Genomic DNA, 19741 nt, shown 5'->3' on the forward strand with positions numbered 1-19741 from the left:
GTTCCTCCTCCCAGTTCCTTTGTAGCCCAGGCTAGCCTCCGCATTTGAACCCACTGCTTCAGTCTCGTGAATACCCAGATTACTGGCGCGTGCCACTATGCCCAGCAAGGTTATTTAGTTTAGTGTTTACTGTTGAAGACTAAAGGGGGATACAGGCTCGGGAGGGAACAATGGGAGAGGAGAGGTGGCAATGGAAGGAGACAGTCGTTCTCGAGGTCTGGGAATTGCTTCCTGACAGTGGTCACCATCAAAGTATCCAGCGTTCGGGGCTAGGCACTTGTGATCCACTGGTTGTCTCGGTCTTCTCCCAAAGCTCCAGAATCTGGACCCTACTCAGAACCTGGGAGTAGTTTGCAAACGCCACAGTTAGCAGTAACTGTGGTCTTTGAGCTAGCTGTAGCCCCTTGTCAATGAGGGACGGGATCCCGTTCTTTTCTTCAATTCAGCTTCTAAGCAGTCTCAGGTCGACTGTTTCAGGAGTCCCTTAAGGGTTGGGGACCCTGCTTGAACTTTGGGGGGCCTAGGACATTCTAGGACATCCAGGACTGCAGAGGGCAGCTCTGGCTGCTTGAGGACTGCGGCTGAAGGGGAGGGGCAGGATAAGGTTGTCGCCGCAACTCCAAGGGCCCAGTGCCTACTGAGCACTCAGGGCGGGGTCTGGTGGGAGGAGCTAGCGTGACCTTGGTCACTCTCCCGCCGAGACTGCCTAGGGGGTGGGACTTACGGTCTCTATGGTGACCGAGAAACAAGGGATAATACCGCGGAGCCGCCCCGGCTGCAGTCCCGTCCGGGAGCCAGTAGGGAGCGGAGCTGTGGAGCCTCCTGGTCTCCAGCATCTGTCGATTAGTTCCAGCGTCCTGTCTATCCGAAGGCACGCTCAGGAGCAGCCACGAGATAGAAGCCGGTAGGAGAACTGAACGTCGACCGCCCTAGTTAATATCCTCCACAAGGAGGGGTGGGTGGGAGCAGCCTGTACCAACACTTGGATGGTACTGAGCTGAGGACACCAGCTGAGCACCCCGGCCCTGGCCCCAAGCGTTCCATACACACCCCTGCCCCCACCTCCTTGCTAGGCTGATTGATGACTGCAGCTGTCCCAGCAGGAGCTGACGGGCAGACTCAGTTCAGAGGCATGATCACTCCATCCAAGGCCTACAGACCCCAGAGCAGCTGTCTGTGATTTTGTTCCACCTGAACAGCCCCCTTATCCATCTACCCTTAGATAGAAATGAACCATAGGCTCAGGACCCTCCCGTTTCCTTGAGACATGCACCGTGTAGCACTCAAATACCCCTGGACATGTTTACCTTTGGTGAACAAATGCAGAGCTTTGGCTTCCCGATTGGGGTTTGCACCTTGGGAGAGGCAAAGGGAAGTAAGTGCAGTACCACCTGGGTCAGTCCCACGGAGGTCCCTGAAATGTGGGATCTTTGGGTTTTCCAGTCCTAAGAACTGCAACTTATGGACGAGTAGGTGCGGTCACCAGGAAAGGGGCTTTCAGTGGCTACTTATGGAAGAAGAGGAGGCTGTGTGTGTGTGGGGGGGGGCTGTCGTGGTCATTGGTGATTTTTTTCTGAGAGACAGAGGTAAAGATGGTGGCTGAGAATGAGGGTGTGGTCAGGATGCTGCAGTGGGTGTGGTGATGGTGGTATGTCCTAACATGATGCAGGCGTATGGAAATGCCGGTGCTGGTTAGACTCTGAGGGGCTTGGAGGTAGTCTGTGTCAACAGCTCTAGGTATACGGATGGAACAGGAGAGCTGAGGGTGTGGTGTGAGTGGGAGTTGGTGGGTGTTGAACGTTTTGCATGGGGGTATGGAAATGTTATTGCATAGGTTGGACATCGTGGGTAGTGTTCAAAGCAGGGCTGTGGCAGAAGCTGTGGCCCATAGATGAAGGGATGCTCTAGGGCAGGGCGGGGGCCTTTGTAAGGGCTGTGGGTGCAGAGTGAAGTTAGTGCGTGTGCTTGGGGTCTTCAGGATGTGAATGAAGAGGATGCAAAATGGGAGCTGCAGAGGGACTTTCAGAGTGGGGCTGAGGGTGTGGTCAGAGGGCTGCTGCAGAGAGCTGAGTAAGGGTGTGGTCAGGGGCTGTGGTAGGGGGCTATGAATATGCACTTTAGTGCAGGGCTGAGGGGGTGCTGAGGAGGGGTGCAAAGCAGGGCTCTCCGTGTCTGCCCCGGGATGGAAGTGGAAAGAGTCACATTCTGGGCGTTGTGTGTGGATGGAGGAGGCCTCAGTGCAGGGCTGTGGGTATGGTTGGGGTGATGGCGAGCCAGGGCTCGGTGCATATGAGCTGCGGGAATTCAGGGTGTGGTAAGAAGACCTTAGCAGAGGGCTCAACTGTAGATGTGTGCTTCAGGGAAGGACTGAGGCACTAAGATCATGGTCCCACTAGCAGCATGGAGGAGTTTAGGGGCTACTCTACGAGCCTCCACCTAGGTTCCTTCCAATTTCCCACTCCTAAGCTCCACAGACTGGGAGCTACAGCTTCAATCAGTGGCAAGGGGCCAGGAAGCCACGGTTGTGCCCTAGGCTTAGGGAGTGCTGGCATGCCCCACCCGTGGGCCCCTGATCCCCAGCCCAGCCCAGCCCAGCCCAGCAGCACTGGGAGCTTCTCCCTGAAGCCGCCCTGACACCATCCTACCCTTAGCAACACTCTCCAAGCAGCACCACCCTCCCTTAGCAACTGTCTCCAGGCTTCACAAACTGTGGCCAGGCCAGACCCAAGTTCCTGCTCCCCTCATGTTTTTGTTTAACAGCAAATAGTAACAAGGCCAGGGCTGGGCCAGCTGCACCCCTGCCTAGGGCATGCACCCCTGCCTAGGGCATGCACCCCTGCCCTTGCTCCTGCTCTTTGTCAGGCGTAGGCTGGGCCTCTCTAGGTCTTCAAGACCCTTAGAGAGTCACTGTCCTCACTAAATACCTGCCCATACACCAGCCTTGCCTGGCTCTGGCCCAGCTTGACATGGAGCTCACAGGGAGGAAGGGCTTTTCTGCTCCTCCTCCCACCCAAGCAGGCTCTGTGCCAGGGACAGACAAAGCCGTGCCCTGGCTGCTACCTTCTGTCTTCCTGGACAGCGCCACTCTGTTCTCAGTGCTGTGTGGGCATCATGATTTCATCTTCTGAGTCCTGTTGAGAACCAGGACTGGCACTGAGTGTGTCAGAACCTTTCTGCCCATGGCTCTTTCTCAGCTCTGGGGCACAAGAAAACACAAGGTGCCAACCCCACTCCCCAGACAGCCGGGCCTGAGTGAGGGACTGTACCAGAAGTGTGGCCAACTCAGACCTTACAGATGGCAGTAGGGATGTTCTGGGTCTAGAGGAGGGAGGAGCGATTTGGATGGGAGGTGACTACGGTGCGTCCCCACAGGGTGGCATGGCAGCAAGCACTGACATAGCTGGGCTGGAGGAGAGCTTCCGAAAGTTCGCCATCCATGGCGACCCCAAGGCCAGTGGACAGGAGATGAATGGCAAGAACTGGGCCAAGCTGTGTAAGGACTGTAAGGTGGCAGACGGAAAGGCTGTAACGGGTACAGATGTTGACATCGTCTTCTCCAAAGTCAAGTGAGTGCCAGGCAAACCCTGTTTCTCATGTTCCCAGAAAGTGGGAGTTGGGGCTGGAATCAGGGAGGACATCACCAAGGGGTCCCTATGGTGCATGTGGCGTGTGGCAGGGCGAAGTCAGCTAGAGTAATCAACTACGAGGAGTTCAAGAAGGCCCTGGAAGAGCTGGCAACCAAGCGGTTCAAGGGGAAGAGCAAAGAAGAGGCCTTTGATGCCATCTGTCAGCTGGTAGCAGGCAAGGAACCAGCTAACCTGGGTGTCACTGTAAGTGCCTTGCTCACCCTGCTGCTGAGAGGGATGTGGGGAATCTCAGCTGGCGTGGGGGTGGGTAGGATGGGCCAGGTTCCCTCTCAGGTGACCTGTGGGAACTCTGTCCAAACAGAAAGCAAAAACGGGAGGTGCTGTGGAGCGGCTGACTGACACCAGTAAGTACACAGGTTCCCACAAAGAGCGCTTCGATGAGAGTGGCAAGGGCAAGGGCATCGCTGGCCGGCAGGACATCCTGGACGACAGTGGCTACGTGAGTGCCTACAAGAATGCTGGCACCTATGATGCCAAGGTCAAGAAGTGAGACTGGGGAGGCCGGCCCCCAGTGAGGCTGTCCCACTGGAGGCTCGGGCCTGGGTCAAGGGTCACATGGAGCAAGAAAGCCTGGTTCCCCCCTGCTGGATCTGCCACCAAGAGCTTCCTGCCCAGTCCCAGGGGCCATCCCATCAGGCCTCTGACCCAGACCTCTGTGTTCCTTCCTTCTTGTCTCCCTGACTTCTGTCTGGGAGTCAGTGCCTGTACCCTCACTGCCCCAGCCTGGTCCCAGGCATGGCTAACTCTTGCCTGCTTGCCTCATATTTAAGCTGCTGCTCTGGCCAAGTGCCTAATTCTTACCCAGACCTCAATAAAGATACCTTTTGTACCAATGTGGACTGACTGGGTATACGGTGACGGGGCCATGCCATTCATAATGCAGCTCCCCTTCAGGATCATCAGTCTCCTGTAAATACTCCCTGCTGGCCTCTGCCTTCCCACTTGCAGCCCTGCCCAGCAGAGCAGATGAGATTCCCTCCCACTAGTGGAGAGCATGGCCAGACTGTGCAGGATGGCTGTAGGGAGATGCAGAGCATGTTACTGGGCCCTGACCCGAGAGTGACGACATCGGTGAGGACCTCAGTCTGCCAGCAGCATTTGCACAGTGGAGGGGAGGGTGGGACAGCACACATGGTCTGAACAGGCCTCGGCAGACTGAGCGCCCAGGCCTCAGTGCTATGGCTGCCAGCAGGGGGCTATTAGGGTTAGACATTTTGGGCTGTAGCCCAGAATCTCAGAATATTCAGAGCTAGAAGGAACCCCGGAGAATAAACAGTTGATTCCCTAATTTTATGGCTGAGGAAACTGAGGCCCAGGGAAGAAAAAGACTTCCTCAGATGAGTCCTGGACTATAAACATGTCATCTTCATGCAGGCCCCAACACTGGTTCTTAAAACTGGGGCCTCATGGCCAGTGATGAGCCTGGAAATGAGTGAGCGACTGGCTGATTCCCTTCCATTGTTCCCCTTTCTGATGGGGAAGGTGGGACCATCTGTTCCCTTCAGACCATCAGTCCTCTGAGTCCCTGGTGTCTCATTGCCAACTCTCCTTCCTTGCTGTGGTAACAAGGAGACTGGTGGACTTTGGGCCTCTGAGGTGTTGTAGAGAGCTGCAGAGGCTCATGTTCACCAGGGACTTCTTTTCTGACCCGAGCACAAGTGAGGAAATGTAACTGTGTTCCCTCACCCTGCAGGCGGGCCTGGGATATGCTGCTAAGCCTGGGCTTAAGTCACACAGCGATGAGAGTTGCAGACAAACGGTGTGGGATGGACAAGGACAAAGTCGGCTGGAAAGCAGAGGGCACAGGCCGGCACCCACCTCCCAGTTGTCAGCAGCTCGTTTCTCCCTGGGCTGTCCCTGTCCTCTCCAGCTACTTGGGTAGGGTCAGCCTCCCTTTCCCCAGCAGTAAAGGAGTGGTCCCTTCATGTAGCTGGGGTATCTGAATTGCAAGCTTTGCCTCAGTGAGCATTATGTGAGACCTAAATCCTTCCAGCTGCCATTTACTGAAAGGTGAGCTCACCTGTGTCCATACTGGGCCTCACACTCAGCTAGAGCTGCAGGGGAGGGGAGCAGTAGCCTGTTCATTCCTGTCATTGTTGGGATGGGAGAGGAAGAGAGAGAGAGAGAGAGAGAGAGAGAGAGAGAGAGAGAGAGAGAGAGAGAGAGAGAGAGAGAGAGAAACTGCTTGACCCCAAACTCTCCCTGGTAGGAGTAAAATCCCTTGTTTTCCTTGAAAAGCCACAGAGAGAAGCAGCAGCTCAAGGTCCACTTAGTGCCAGGGAGACTCTCTGTAGCAAGGTTAGGCTGGCAAGGACGCCCCATTAAACCCCAGTCTACAGGGGGGAAGTCTAGGCCCCTGTCTCTGGACAGAGACCTCCCTCCCTGAGAACTGGCTGCACGTCAGACTTGCTCTCTCCTCTTCTCCAGTAGTGCAGGTCTGGGGTGACAAGGTGACAGCCTCTCTACTTGTTTTCCTTTGTCTCAGAGGTTTTCTGCCCTCCAAGTTAGCCCTGCATGGTGACAACTATGGCCTTTCCCTTGACATTATAATACCTATTCTTGCTCCCAGGACTACATGACACATTAGGAAAAGTCAGAATCTGAGATAACTTACACAGCACTACCCAGCAGCCCAAAGAATTGCTGGCCTGAGGCAGGACCAATCCCTTTCTGTGACAAAGGGAAATGGCAATGAAGGTGGCTTAGTCTTCGAGACTCTGCTCCTCTTTACAGGTGCTCTGAGCAGAGGCTGGGCTGTCACCATTAGATGCTCACAGTAGAGGCAGGGAGGGGGAGGGGTACAAAGAAGTGTGATATTTGCACATGATGGCCTGCATAGGAGGTTGGTTTTGCACCCTAAGTTGTATTTCTAAAATGTGATAACTCAGACATTCCCCTTTCTATGCATGGCTTAAGCTCTATGGAGAGTTCTTCGTGGGACATGGAGACAGAGAAAGTGACTCTTCTGGGAGCATGCAGAACAAAAAATCTCTTGGCTCCTCTTGAAAAGCCAGATAAACCCAGATGTCTATGGATTTATTTATAATTCAGAAGCAAGGGGGCTTCACAGCCTCAGCGCGGCAGTAGAATTCCTTCTGTGCATGGCATCTGAGTAGGGACATGGATCAGGGTCTTATCCCCTGCCTCCCTTCCTGCCATGGATTTACAGGTGTGAGAACTTTTGCTTTCTGGCAACATTAGCTGCTCTGGAGAAGCCTGACATAGAAACAGACCCGTGGAGGTTTAAGATACCTGATCAATCAGGATCAAAGAATGTACACTCCTCACGTGTGAAATGGACACTGAGACACCAGGCACGCTCACAAGCCGTTGCCCCTGCTGCCCAGCTTCTTTGTGCTTGGGCCTGTTCTATTCCACTGTAACCCTGTCTTTACCGAGGAAGCCTTTTTAGTGCAAGCCCCCACTCTTCACCCCTTAGTGGGATTCTGTAAGGAGCCATGCAGCTAAGCTCTGCCCTCCCCAGCCCTGGAGAGACGCCACTCCCTCTGTGACAGCTACTGCTTTCCTGTTGTACGCCCTTGGTCCTATGCTTTGCCTATTAATCTGCTTATTCTCAGGCCTAGGCTGACTGTCTTCTGGGGAACATTTTCCTAACATCGCATTCTCCAGGCTAGGACGGATATCCTATTACACACTCTTAGGATACCACATCCCACCTCCGTCTCTGCCCCACAAGTCCTGATACCTCAGGGATTATCAGAGGCTGCATTCCTAGTCTAGAAGGCTCTGCATTCTCTCCCTCAAACCATCCTAATATGCAAGACCCTCCCACACCTTCCAAACCCTCATGAGACCAACATCTGAGGTCCATCATATGACTCTTACCGGGCTGTGGGCTCCTCCAGAGTGGACATCTTTGCACTATGGCAGGAGGAGACTCCAAATGTTTCAGAGTCTACAAATTCATCTAACACAAAAGACACTGATAGATGTCCTTTTGTAAGTTTCTGCCACAGCCTCAAATGACACTGAAAAGTGTCCACTATTTTTTCCTTCCTGACATTTTCAATCAAATGTTTCTGTGTGAAATAGTGCCTAGAACCAAGTGCCAACAATTTGTGTGGGCAGAAGGAAAGAATGACCAAAGGGAGGAAAATAAAAGAGGGACAATATAATCATAAAAGTTTTTTTTTCTTAATCTTTGGGGTAAACACCACAACCCAACACTGTGACAATGGCACCAAGAGCCCTCCATGGGTTAAAGGTGAAGGTTTCAGTGCTAGCTCCACAAACTAGCCTCGGGGGCAGCTTCTGAGACAGTCTGTATGAGATACTGACCCGTGTCCTGTGCCATTGGTGAGGAGGAAGACAGCGTGCTTTTCCCAAAGGGTGACGATCTCCCCAGAGGATGACTTTTCTCGGGAGGCAGGAGCGATTTCCCGGAATAAGCCTTTTGCTCTTTATTCAGCTGCTGCAGCAGATACTCATTAGTTACCACCAGGGATCTGAGGCCCAGGGGAAAAGGCAGTCATGAAATCACAAAAGCAAAGTGGTGCCATTCAGGTCTGAAAAGGCTACTAATGACAAATATACAACGAAGTAGCATCTTTCAGTAGAATTGTCCAACTTATGAGTGGGTTGTTTAAAGCAGACCTGCAGTTCCTTTCTTCCAGTTTGTCTGATTGTGTTCCAGACTGATGGGAGCAATAATCTATTTACATTTTATGGAGTGGATCTTTCGTTCTTTCCAAAGCACTTTCGTGGTGAGGTAAGTAGAAGCACTTGGGCACTGGATCCTGGTCAGGTCTTGCAATTCCCACTCTCAAAGCACTGCTCTTTAACTAGCTGATGGTCCAAGCCACCACTGCACTCCTGAACTCTGAACTACCCTGCAACACTAAAGGCCATCTACACTGCAGCACAAAACATGACTTATACAGCCGCGTGTGGTGGCGCACACCTTTAATCCCAGCTCAGAAGGCAGAGGCAGATGGATCTCTGTGAGTTTGAGGCCAGCTTGATATACACAGTAAGTTCCAGGACAGCCAGGGCCGTGTAGAGAGACCCTGTCTCAAAAACAAATAAAGTACACACATAGTATTAGTTTCAGCACTATTTTGTTTGTTTTGAGGGGTTGGAGGTGAGAACTGACCCAAGTACCTCACACTTGCTGGACACCCCCCAGCTCATACTGTACTATCTTAGGCTGTCAAATACTGTTTATGTAAACTGGTATTAATAGAGGACTAATTTAAAAAAGTATAACCACACAGTGAGTACTAGACAGCTATAAAAAGGATTGAGAACTAACTCAGACCATTGTGAATTGATTTTTTAAAGGTGAAAACATTGGGCCAGTGAGATGGCTTGGTGGATAAAGGTGCTTGGAATCCTGCTTGACAACCTGAGTTTGATCCCTGGGACCTTCATGGTAGAAGAAAAGAAACAACTCTACACACTGACCTCCACACATAGTATAGCACATCAATTCTTCCTCTCTTACCCAATAAATAAGTAAATAGAAGTTTAAAGCAGGCCTGGAGAGGCAGCTCACAGAGCACTGGCTGCTTTGCCACAGGATTGCCATTCAGTTCCCAGCACCCACATGGTGCTTCACAGCCCTCCTAACTACAGTTCCAGGGGATCCTGGAACCCTCTTTTGGCTTCCATGGGTATATGGTGCACAGATATGCATGCAAGCAAAGCCCCCATATATACAGAACATGCCATTTTTAAATTAAAAAATGAATAAAAAAGTAACACCTGTATTCCTTTTTACAGAAGATGACAGATAGCAGCACCAGTAGCGCCCACTGTAGAAGGCTAGTGACAGGAAAGGGAATGGCTAGGCTAGATATTTCCAAATTTACTCATCTATGGATTTGACTTTAGGATGATATGTTTTATAAAACATACAAACAAGATAAACCAAAAACTTTTCCTAAGAATCAAAGTAAAAATGAAACAATAAGCTGAGTGGTCTAGGAATTTTGAGTGTTCATCCTTTAAGAGAGATACTCTTATGTGCACAGTGTGGGCACCAGACCAGCAGTCACAGCGCAGCAGGGAAACATCAGAAACACACATTTTGAAGCTCCCAGGCTACAGTGCTAATCAGAATTCTGGGCTGGGGCCCAGGAATATGCATTTCAACAAATCCTTCCTGTAATTCCAATGTAGAACCTTGACTTTATGACTTCTCTTTACTCTGTAAAGCTTGAAATAATTATAGTTTTTGTTGTTGCTTGTTTTTTTTTAATAGAGTCTCAGGTAGTACAGGTTAGCCTTAAACTCATCATGTATTTGATGCTGGCCTTGAAGTGCTAACCTTCCTACTACCACAAGCTCTGCGTTTATAGTCACATACAACCACACCCAGGTAAAAAGTTGTGGGGTGGTTTGCTGTTATTGTTGTTTGTTTTAAGCTCTCCAGAAAGGGCCTGGATCTGACCCTCTGGTTTTAATGCTACTCTATTGAAAATCAGTGGTGGGGTCTGGGTTTGAAGGTGAGGATTTGGTATCTGTATTTAAACTTAGTGAAAGTCCTAGCAGAGGTAGACTGGTAAATCAGCATTTCAAGAGCTTCCCTGGAACTTCCAGCTGCCTTAAGTCCCTCCCCCAGTGTGTCCCCAGTCTGCTTTGGGAGGTGCTCTGTGAAGAGGCCCATGCTATGCTACTGTGGATTCTTTCTCTATTACTCTCTACTGAGTGCTCTTGGTGAGTCTTCTGTGCCCAATAGCAAACAGGTACTTTCCAGAGGAGCCAGATGGCTGATCTGAGGGGTATGTAATGACCAAAACAATTGGCTGACCCTAGAGTCCCATTATAGTCACTGAAAAACTCATTGCTGAGTGGTTGCCACCCACCAATGCCAGCAAAGGGTTGTCCCTGGTGTATAAAAGCAGTACTAAAAGTTGTCCTTTGATCCCTGAGCTAACATGTCCTAGTACGGGAGATTTACATACACTAATTTACACAGGTGTAGAGTCTAGTTTCCAAGAAAAGCAGAGAAGATAAAGAGACATGAACACATGCTTGGAAGCCAGCCAGCCAGACTGCTCCTACCTCTGACTCTCATGGAGAAGAGCAACTGTCTCCTCCAGCCTTCTTAGTTGAGTCAGCTCCTGGTTCAGGCAAGCCACCTGTATGGTCAGCTGTTGGTTTTTGCGCAGAAGATCATCTACAAAGGGTACAACAGACAGAAGTGAGCAGGACTCCAGGTTCACCTACGAGTAGAGATTAAGTGCTTCGGAACATCTCCACTGGCTCCACCCTCCCAAGTACTTAACCTCCACATGCCAGTCACCATTCCCTCCCATAGAGACAGGAGTTATTTGACAAGAATATGGCATTTGGGTGACAGATCTGAATTACAATTCAGCCATGTACAATTGCACATATCAGACCAACTTTCAAGTTTCATTAGCGCTAAAGACCAAGGCTCACAGTACCACCATGAGGGTCCAGTGACACATTTGCCTTCTCTGCTGTCCTCAGTAAACAAATATTCAGTCTCCTGAACTCTGCATTTTGGTTTGGAAACTCGTGCCCTTCTCTCCCTACCTAGTTTGTGAAAACATCTAGAACTGTGTCAATCATAAAATTATCAATTGTAATATCTTACACCTGCCTCTTCAAATAGTCTATCACTGCTTGCAGTCATGAGGTAGGTAAAAAAAACACAGGAACTCTGGTTCTGTAAGAGCCAGTTTTCTAGAATAACACTTTGTAAATGCTAACATGCTTACCAACCACCTGGGATCTTGTTAAAAATAGATTCTGATTCAATAGGTCTGTGGAGAGGTCTAATACTCCCTTGTCTAATAAGTTCCCTGGTGATGCTTCCATGGATCACATTTTGAGTGGTGAGGTCTGGAAGGTGGAGAACAGGACAGCTATAGCTGCACTAACCCCAGTAAGCCATCATACAGAACCAGCCCATATGACCGAATAAAAAGATTATTTGCAAAGTGGGTAGGGGAGGTTGATACCCATTTATTTCATCTGGGTTTGGGATGCAGATTGTGCTGAGTTAGCTCAATGCTTCCATGTCAGGTTTCTCACAGCAATCTCAGCGCCTATATTTATCAAAGTTGAGCTAGAGGTTTGAAGTTGAGGGTTGATTTTGTGTCTTTGAAACAGGGTTTCTCTGTGTAACCCTGGCTGTACTGGAGCTCCCTTTGTAGACCACGTTGACCTTGAACTCAGAGATCCACCTGCCCCTGCCTTAGAGTACTGGCAGATTAAAGGCATGAGCCACCTCAGCCTAACTGCAAACTTAAAAAAAAGGTAGCATTTGCAGCTGTGGGAGGCAGAGGCAGGCAGATCTCTGAGTTCAAGATCAGCCTGCTCTACAGAGCAAGTTCCAGGACAGCCAGGGCTACAGAGAGAAACCAAGTCTCAAACAAACAAACAAACAAACAAACAAACAAACAAACAAATGTAGCATTTGCAAAGATGGAGTAAAAAGGGAGCTTGGACACATGAGCACACGACCGGTATAATTAATCAAACCACATTTCTCAAGAGAGATTTAGCAATGTGTAAGAAAACCCTCAAAAGATGCCTATGCCTTTGACTTCTCCTAGGAAAATAGTCTGAATTATATACAAGTCTTTGTGTGCATTTTTTACAGCAGCTTTTGATAGTGGCATTATTTATAACAACATATGTATAAGGATTCATAGCTCCATCACCAGGGAAGAAAGGTGGTCTCAGAGAAACGATTTCATTCTATGCTTTCTTCCACCGTAAGTCTTTCTTAGTATTCAGAATCTCTTTAGAATTACCAAATTTCTTTCCATATTATATTTACAAGGTCACTATTATAAGCAAACACAGATTTATGGTTATTAAGTATTAAAAACAACAACATAGAGTTTAACAGAAAAATGAGGGTTACTCATGCAACATTGTGGGAGTTGCCTGTGCCATTAAATTAGGATATAGTAATAGGTTTTTGGATGCCTGTGGTACAGAGGGCAAAATGACTACACAAGCATGTCAGGGAACTTTCTGGAGTTACAGAAATGTCTTATATTTTAATAAGAGTCAAACTTAAGATGAATATATTATCTTTTTAAAAAATCACTACAAAGCAAGTTCCAGGACAGCCAAGATTGTTACATAGAGAAACCCTGTCTCAAAAACAAAAATGAGGGTATAGTTTAAAATTTTGAGTTGAATGTCTATCATATGGAGGTAAACTAGAAGAAGCAATTCAGAAATACTGAAGGTAGTCATTCTTGGGTCATGGAGTTGTATTTCCATATATATATATATATATATTTTCTCCTGCTGTAATGACAAAAAGCAGTGTCATTTAAAAGACATCATTCATATATGTTTTACATGGATACAGAGCTTCATGTGGTAATTCAAAGACGCTTACATTGCAATTCTCTGAAGCAAAAGCTACGGACCTAGTCTGGGTTGGATTCCTAGCACCACAAAAATAAATAAAATAAAAAACTCTCTGAGATAAGATCACAATTTCCATTAATTCCCAAGGGAAAATAATGGCCAAGGAAATTCAAAGGCAGCCATAAGAGCATTGGTTGATGAAGCTCATTAAACAGGTCATTTACCAACAGTTACTTTGGGCAATCCTAACTTACCTTGTGTATGATATGGGTGTCCACTCATAACTGCGGTGGCAGCACCTCCCTCCAACTGCTTAATTTTTTCTGACAAGGTAAGGTTTTCCTCCAGCACTTTGACCAGTTTTTGCTTCAAATTTTCCTTTGACCAGAAAACAACACATCAACATGTTAGGAATCAGAATTCCTGAGTAGTGCATTTTCTTCCTTGATAAACTGAATGGAGGGGTGCAGTTAATTCATGGGTAAACAGAGTCCAAGGGCAGCATTCAAACTGGTCATGTGTAATCTCAATATTTCTTGTGGGTAATCCACAACTCTTGCTGAACACTGGCAGATTTGCAAGGGGCTGGCATTCTGAGTCATCAGTTTGAAGTTTCTCAGGCTGAACGTGGTGTCTGAAAATCCACTGAAGCAAAGGAAAGAGAAACTTGGGAATATGAGTTCCTTTCATTCTCTGAGTATCTGGCTGCTGGTCCCAGGCTCTCTGCTCCATCAGGAGGGAGAAAATTGGCATTGCCTTCCATCATTAGGACCACACCATGGTCTTCAGCAGTGTGATTCTATACACTAGAGTTTTGTCTGCTTCCCTCCTTACCCTTTCAAGTATTTCTTTAAGACTTTTAGATTTGGGCTAGGATGAAGGAATTATCCCCGAAGAACCTGCATGCTGTTTCCATCCTAACAAGTTTTGTACTCCTAATTTGTTCTACTTGACTTTTTCATATTTTGGTTCTGGAGTGTCTAAATGTCCACAGTAGTGATGCTCCTTGGGGCCCTAGGCTATTCTAGTCTTGATGTGACGTCTTTTCTAGTAAAGGAAGAGGAGGAGAGAAAGATGAGGGAGCAGCCATACCACGTCATTGGGAACCAGCTGCCCTGCTTCCTTTAGCTCACTCTCCCTCCAGCCGAAGGCTTTCCCTGCCTTGTCGTCAAGCTGAGAGCGATACCACTGCTGAGGAGGTGCAGGCACAACCAAAGACAGAAGCAAATCTCTGGCAGGACCTGCCAAAAATTCAGGTTGGGCACATGGGCCAATCTTAAAAACTAAAGCACAGAATTCTAAGTCACTAGCTGCCAGCTCTGTATCTAACCACTGCCTTTGGCATGAATTTTAAGTGGCTGTAAGAGGTATTATACCCCGAATCCTTTGTAGAGGATAAGTCACAACCCTTCCTGGATGCACTAGTCCAGAATTACTGCTCCAGGGGATGACTTCCTATGAAGTGGCAACAGTGGGTCAACATAGGAAGGAAAACTGATTCTTTATCCTCTATGTCCCTTTAGAATTAAAAAATTACTATATTAATTATATATAATAATGGGTTTATCGTGACAGTTTCACATATGTACATAATTTTATTATATTCAGATATAGTACCCTTTCTTGTCCTCTTCCCATGTAAGTGTTTAAATAAAAATTTTGTGTGGGGGTTGGAGAAATGGCTCAGTAGTTAAGAGTATTTGTTGCTCTTGCAAAGGACCAGAGTTCAGTTTTCAGCACCCATGTCAGCTGGTTTACAACCGCTTGTAACTCCAGATCAGGGAATCTGACACTCTCTTCTGGCCTCTGTGGGCACCTATATATACATGTATACACTAGCATACACATAACAAAACTAAAATCTCTAAGCAAAGCTTTTTTAATGGTGGAATGGGGGCTAGTACAAGCTAGACAGGTGTTCTCCTACTGGGCTACACCCTCAGCCCTTAGAAATTAAACTTTTTTTTTTTAGCCCAAACTACTTTCAAGGTTCTTGTTTCTACTTAAAGCTTTACTAAGAAGTAAAAGTTCCTTGAATTCTTTCTTCATTGAACAACAAATAAGCACCTGGAGCCAACATTTGTAAAACTGTTTGCCCTATGTTTCTAAAAATTAATTCCTAAAAAGAGCCCAAGGCACTTACTCATTTGAATTTTTTAAAACATTTAAACAGTCTTTACAAAATTCTGATGATCAAACCTAATTTATTTTATATTCATTACTGTCACTTCCAAAGGATCATAAAATAATTTTGTAGTTATTAATATAACTGCTCTCTATTACTAACATATATCTGATCATGCAATATATTACCAAAGACCACACATGAACACAAATACCACAGGAAGAAGAAAACAACTGCTACAAAACATTTGGAAGAACAACTGATTTAAAAAAAATAGGAAAGACAAATGTAACAAAAATGTAACTGTGGTGTTTCTGGTAAGTGATACACACGTTTCCTTGCTGGTTAAGGGAACTAGATGGCTAGTAAAAAACCACAGAGCAGAAGCAAAATCCTGCCCTCCTAACTGCACAGAGAGCTATGCACTTACCAAGAAACTTCTTGTTGAGGAGGAGGGAGCCAGAGCCGGTCCAGTGCTTATCCACCAGCTCCAGGAGCTGTCTGAGGACAGTGGCCACGTGGGGGGTTCTGGCAGAGATCGGGGGACTATGGTTTCCTGGTAAACCATGCAAACTGTCCAAGTCACTAGAGAGAGGCTCAAGAAAAAAAACAAAACAAAACAAAAACAAAAAGCCAGTACCATTTGTGTCATTTTTACAAAGTAAGGGAAATAAGGATCCAGACATTTAAAGCAGTAATACTTTTTTAAAGTAAAAAAGCTTCCATCTCTTGGTTTAGATATGATTCTTATATCACTGTGTCCGAGGCAAGCATATGAGATACTCAAGGCAATTTCATGTTTCTTTTTTCTTTGTCTTTGATTGTGCTGAGAATTAAACCCAGGACCCCATACATGCAGGGCAAGTGCACTACCACTGAGCCTCATCTCTAAGCCCTCAAAGAAAATTTCAAAAGTAGTAGATCCTCTGTCATGATTTTTCTATAGAGGTTTTCAGAATTTATTAGCAATAAAAATGTGTTATTTAGGCTGGGCGGTGGTGGTGCACGCTTTTAGTCCCAGCACTCGGGAGGCAGAGGCAGGTGGATCTCTGTGAGTTCAAGGCCAGCCTGGCCCTCAAAGAGAGTTCCAGAACAGGCTCCAAACCTACAGAGAAACCCTGTCTCCAAAAACAAACAAACAAACAAAAAAGTGTTATTTAGTACTTACATGTGCTTCAGTGTATTATGTAATACAATAAGAAGATGAAACTGCAGAACTTTTTTTTGTTTGTTTGTTTTTCGAGACAGGATTTCTCTGTGGCTTTGGAGGCTATCCTGGAACTCACTCTGTAGACCAGGCTGGCCTCGAACTCACAGAGATCCACCTGCCTCTGCCTCCTGAGTGCTGGGATTAAAGGTGTGCGCCACCAACGCCCGGCACTGCAGAATGTTTTTAAGAAGTACCATACTTGATAACATAAAATTGAGAGTAATTTAATAAGAAATTAAAATTCATAATAAGCTTCTATTCTAAATAAACATAAATACCCTCTAATGTTTTAAGAATTATAAGTCAAATGTCATTGTTAGGTCAAGTACTAATGATATTTTTTTATTCAAAGAAATCACAGGTAAAAATAGTAACATTCACAGTTGGTTTTATTCATTCTAACCTGACATGCATATTGCTATGTATTTTATATATGTCTATATCCTAGTCTTTCCTATAGAGTCTTGTGGACTCCAAGAAAACTAATACATGCTAGAGATGCTTGCTTAGCACATGCAAAGCCCTGGGTTCTATCCCCAGCATCACACATACACACACACTCACACACACAGGAGTGCACACACACAGATACTCACATACAGACAGGTGTACACACACAGACACACAGAGTATGGCATAAATTAAAGACAGCCAAATCATTTCTCAATTTTTGCTTGGATCTTTTGATGTAAAAAGCTAAGGATGGTTATTAGATAATGAAACACAATAGTCAAAACTGACATGAGTTGAGTCTCGTGTATGACCTATGATTGGAAGGGAATAGTATCACAACTAGGATAAACATGTTCTCAGAGAATATGTGCCTAGCCCTGATCAGTATAGCACAAGGGCTGTGGATGTATGATGGACACAAGACTGGATCATTTGAGAAGTTAACCTGATTTGGGGTTAAAGCATAGAAAAGTCTAGACATATCAAAAGGCTACACTTTATGGAAATTTATTAAAAATAAAATTTACTGTTACTTGTTTTCTCTAATTTTTTCTTTTCTTTGTTGGTTGAGACAGAGTCTCATGGGGTGTAGGCTGGCCTTGAACTGCTGATCCTCCTACCTCTGCCTCCCAAGTGCTGGTGGTAGACTCCACCCTGCCCACTTTAATTTTAGAATTTTGAGAATTATAGATTTCAGAAACCAAACAGCACACACACATACACACAATTTACAACTAAGGACCTAGCATGTGTGAGGCCCTGGGTTCTATGTAAAGCACCCACTAAAAGCAAAAAAAGGCTATCTGCCTTTATGGTTATATTAAGCCAGCACTTTGAAAGCTTTCCATATTAAGAAAAACAATGTCTAACAGGAAGAAATAGTAACATTCAAGACAGTCCAAAAATGTTGCAATTTTAACAATATGACATTAAATAGAAGTGAAAATTTTTCTATAGACTGTTTAGTAATAAAGCATCCCAATATCCTAAGTGTTCCTGGAACTTCACCCTAAATATATTATCACAGTGTTTTTGTCTGATAAAATGGGCATTTGTGGCTAGGAATGTAAAACAAGCCAGAAACTAAAGAAAAAATTACAAGACTGCCCCTTTAGTGAACAAAACATATGACTGTCTCGAGAGCTCTCCCGTTTCCTCCCTTCACTTGTGTGTATGAGAGTGCCTAGGGCCTCACACATACTAGGCACATGGTACGCCAGCTCTCACCTCCAGAGTTCTGAAAACACAGTAGGAAGGAGTCAAAGGGTCAAGAAACAGACAATTTCTGTGAATCATCCTAATGTGCAAAAAGATCCCAATGACTAAAAACTTAAAATGACTAGGAATAGTTTTTGATCAAATACTCTGTTTCCTTACAAGGCAGTAAATGACTGACATATGATTCACATGACAAGGGATCACAGACTCTCAGAGTTGTAGTTCCTCAAACTAAACTGAATCTTATTGGTGGCAGTAAGATTCGCAGATTCTGTGAGCCACTTTCAGCTAAAGATCCCACAGGAAATCTAATTCATTTTCTTGTGCATACTTGGGGAAAAATTAGACTCATTTGAGTTTCTGTACAGAAAACAAAAATGATGATTTTGCTGGGTGTCAATGATGCACAACTTTAATCCCAGAACTAAGGATGCTGAGGCAGGCATATCTCTGGGTTCAAGGTCAGTCTGTTCTATAAAGTGAGTTCCAGATGAGCCAGGACTACATAGTAGATCCTGTCTCAAAAAGAAAAGAAGATCTTATAAAAACTCTCTATCTCAAGCAAGTTAGTTACTTGTGACAACATCTCTGCTCTGTCCCGTTGGCAAGCTCTTGCAGGATACTATTAAAGTGTTTCCTCCCATGTACCATGTTTATTCTCTCCAAGTAAATCGGAAAAAATAGAAAGGCGGGATAACTTTTCCTAAAGGCAAAAGAACCACAGACGATAGCCTGGTCATATTGACTACAGGTCTTTGAGAATTCCCTAAGACTTCTAGCAATATTGGTGGAACCACCCACAACCCCAAGAGCTGCATTCTGTTCTTGAGCCTTTGTGTTTCTTGTACACACACAAACAAGTCAATACTTGCGCCTCGCTGCCTGTAGCTTCTTGGAAACCACACTTCAGATTCAGGTTGGCAAGAACATTGTCTTTCCGCTTGAATCCTCCGCTTAATGACCGCTTAGTTGGAATCTCTCTGTTTTCTTGAGTCCCAGGAGGCAACAGCAGTGTCCGCAGAGAGTTTCCCAGGACACGGTTGCTTGGGAAGGAACCATGTGCTGGTGCAGAATCACTAAGGCCGCTGGGTAACTGTTGCTCTACATTGGTCCGCAGAGCAGGGTCACTGTTGAAATGGGTTGTGGCATATAAATCTGTGGAGAAAACAGCCTGGAAAATGAACCTGCCTTGCAACTCTCTTACACCTCACATCTGTTGTATCTAGGGCTATAATAACTAATCAGTAACATACATTGTTAACTCCCTTTTTGTCTCCCTCTACCTCCTTCCATTCTGATCAAATGCAACTGTTTACACGCTCCCAGCCTATAGCAGAGCAGGGGTTAGAGAACAACACACATCTGTTCTGGCCTTTCTCATTTGAATTCATGACTAGATTATTTGGACCCTTATTACTGCCCAGCTGTCCTTATATATTACTAGCCAACTCATTTTATTTCCCGAGAGAATTATTTTATATCTCTTTTGTCTTCAAACTTTGAATATCATCTCCTCCCTCCTTTATCTCATCAAGAAAACAGAAAATCAAAGAAAATGTCCATGCCATCTCACCACTGACTTTTTAAAATCATTTTTCAGTTGTCTGTAACTGTCGGTGCTTCATTTCCGGCCAGCGTCTTTACCAGTGGACTAAATCTCACCTCTTGACAAGGAGCTTTTCCTTGTAGCTGCTCTATTTTCTGAAAAATCATTAATTATCCCTCTGCTGATGATTTTTATCAGTCTTATAGGATTCCATCTCC

The 19741-nt window shown here is 46.0% G+C and overlaps 2 protein-coding genes across 4 annotated transcripts in view; one reads left to right on the top strand and one right to left on the bottom strand.

The window, feature by feature from the left end:
* Positions 1-747: 747 nt before the first annotated feature.
* On the top strand, positions 748-4480 carry Tppp3 (tubulin polymerization promoting protein family member 3). The gene is made up of 4 exons (XM_005076285.4): positions 748-904; positions 3373-3566; positions 3677-3830; positions 3949-4480. Exons 2-4 carry the CDS (start codon positions 3379-3381, stop codon positions 4135-4137), a joined length of 531 nt encoding a protein of 176 aa, XP_005076342.1. The 5' UTR covers positions 748-904; positions 3373-3378; the 3' UTR covers positions 4138-4480.
* Positions 4481-7780: 3300 nt separating this feature from the next.
* The window catches only part of Lrrc36 (leucine rich repeat containing 36), a 50469-nt gene continuing 38508 nt past the window's right edge, over positions 7781-19741 (bottom strand). For all 3 annotated transcript variants that reach the window (XM_040736612.1, XM_040736614.1, XM_021230768.2), the window contains 6 exons: positions 18846-19132; positions 15527-15692; positions 14064-14212; positions 13226-13349; positions 10674-10788; positions 7781-8113 (listed from right to left, as the gene is read on the bottom strand). In XM_040736612.1, the coding sequence (XP_040592546.1) occupies positions 7888-8113; positions 10674-10788; positions 13226-13349; positions 14064-14212; positions 15527-15692; positions 18846-19132 (1067 nt within the window). In that variant the 3' untranslated portion in view covers positions 7781-7887. The remainder of the gene's footprint in view (positions 8114-10673; positions 10789-13225; positions 13350-14063; positions 14213-15526; positions 15693-18845; positions 19133-19741) is intronic.

This window comes from Mesocricetus auratus, unplaced genomic scaffold (genome assembly GCF_017639785.1).
Source record: "Mesocricetus auratus isolate SY011 unplaced genomic scaffold, BCM_Maur_2.0 Super-Scaffold_100062, whole genome shotgun sequence".
Taxonomy (NCBI): domain Eukaryota; kingdom Metazoa; phylum Chordata; class Mammalia; order Rodentia; family Cricetidae; genus Mesocricetus; species Mesocricetus auratus.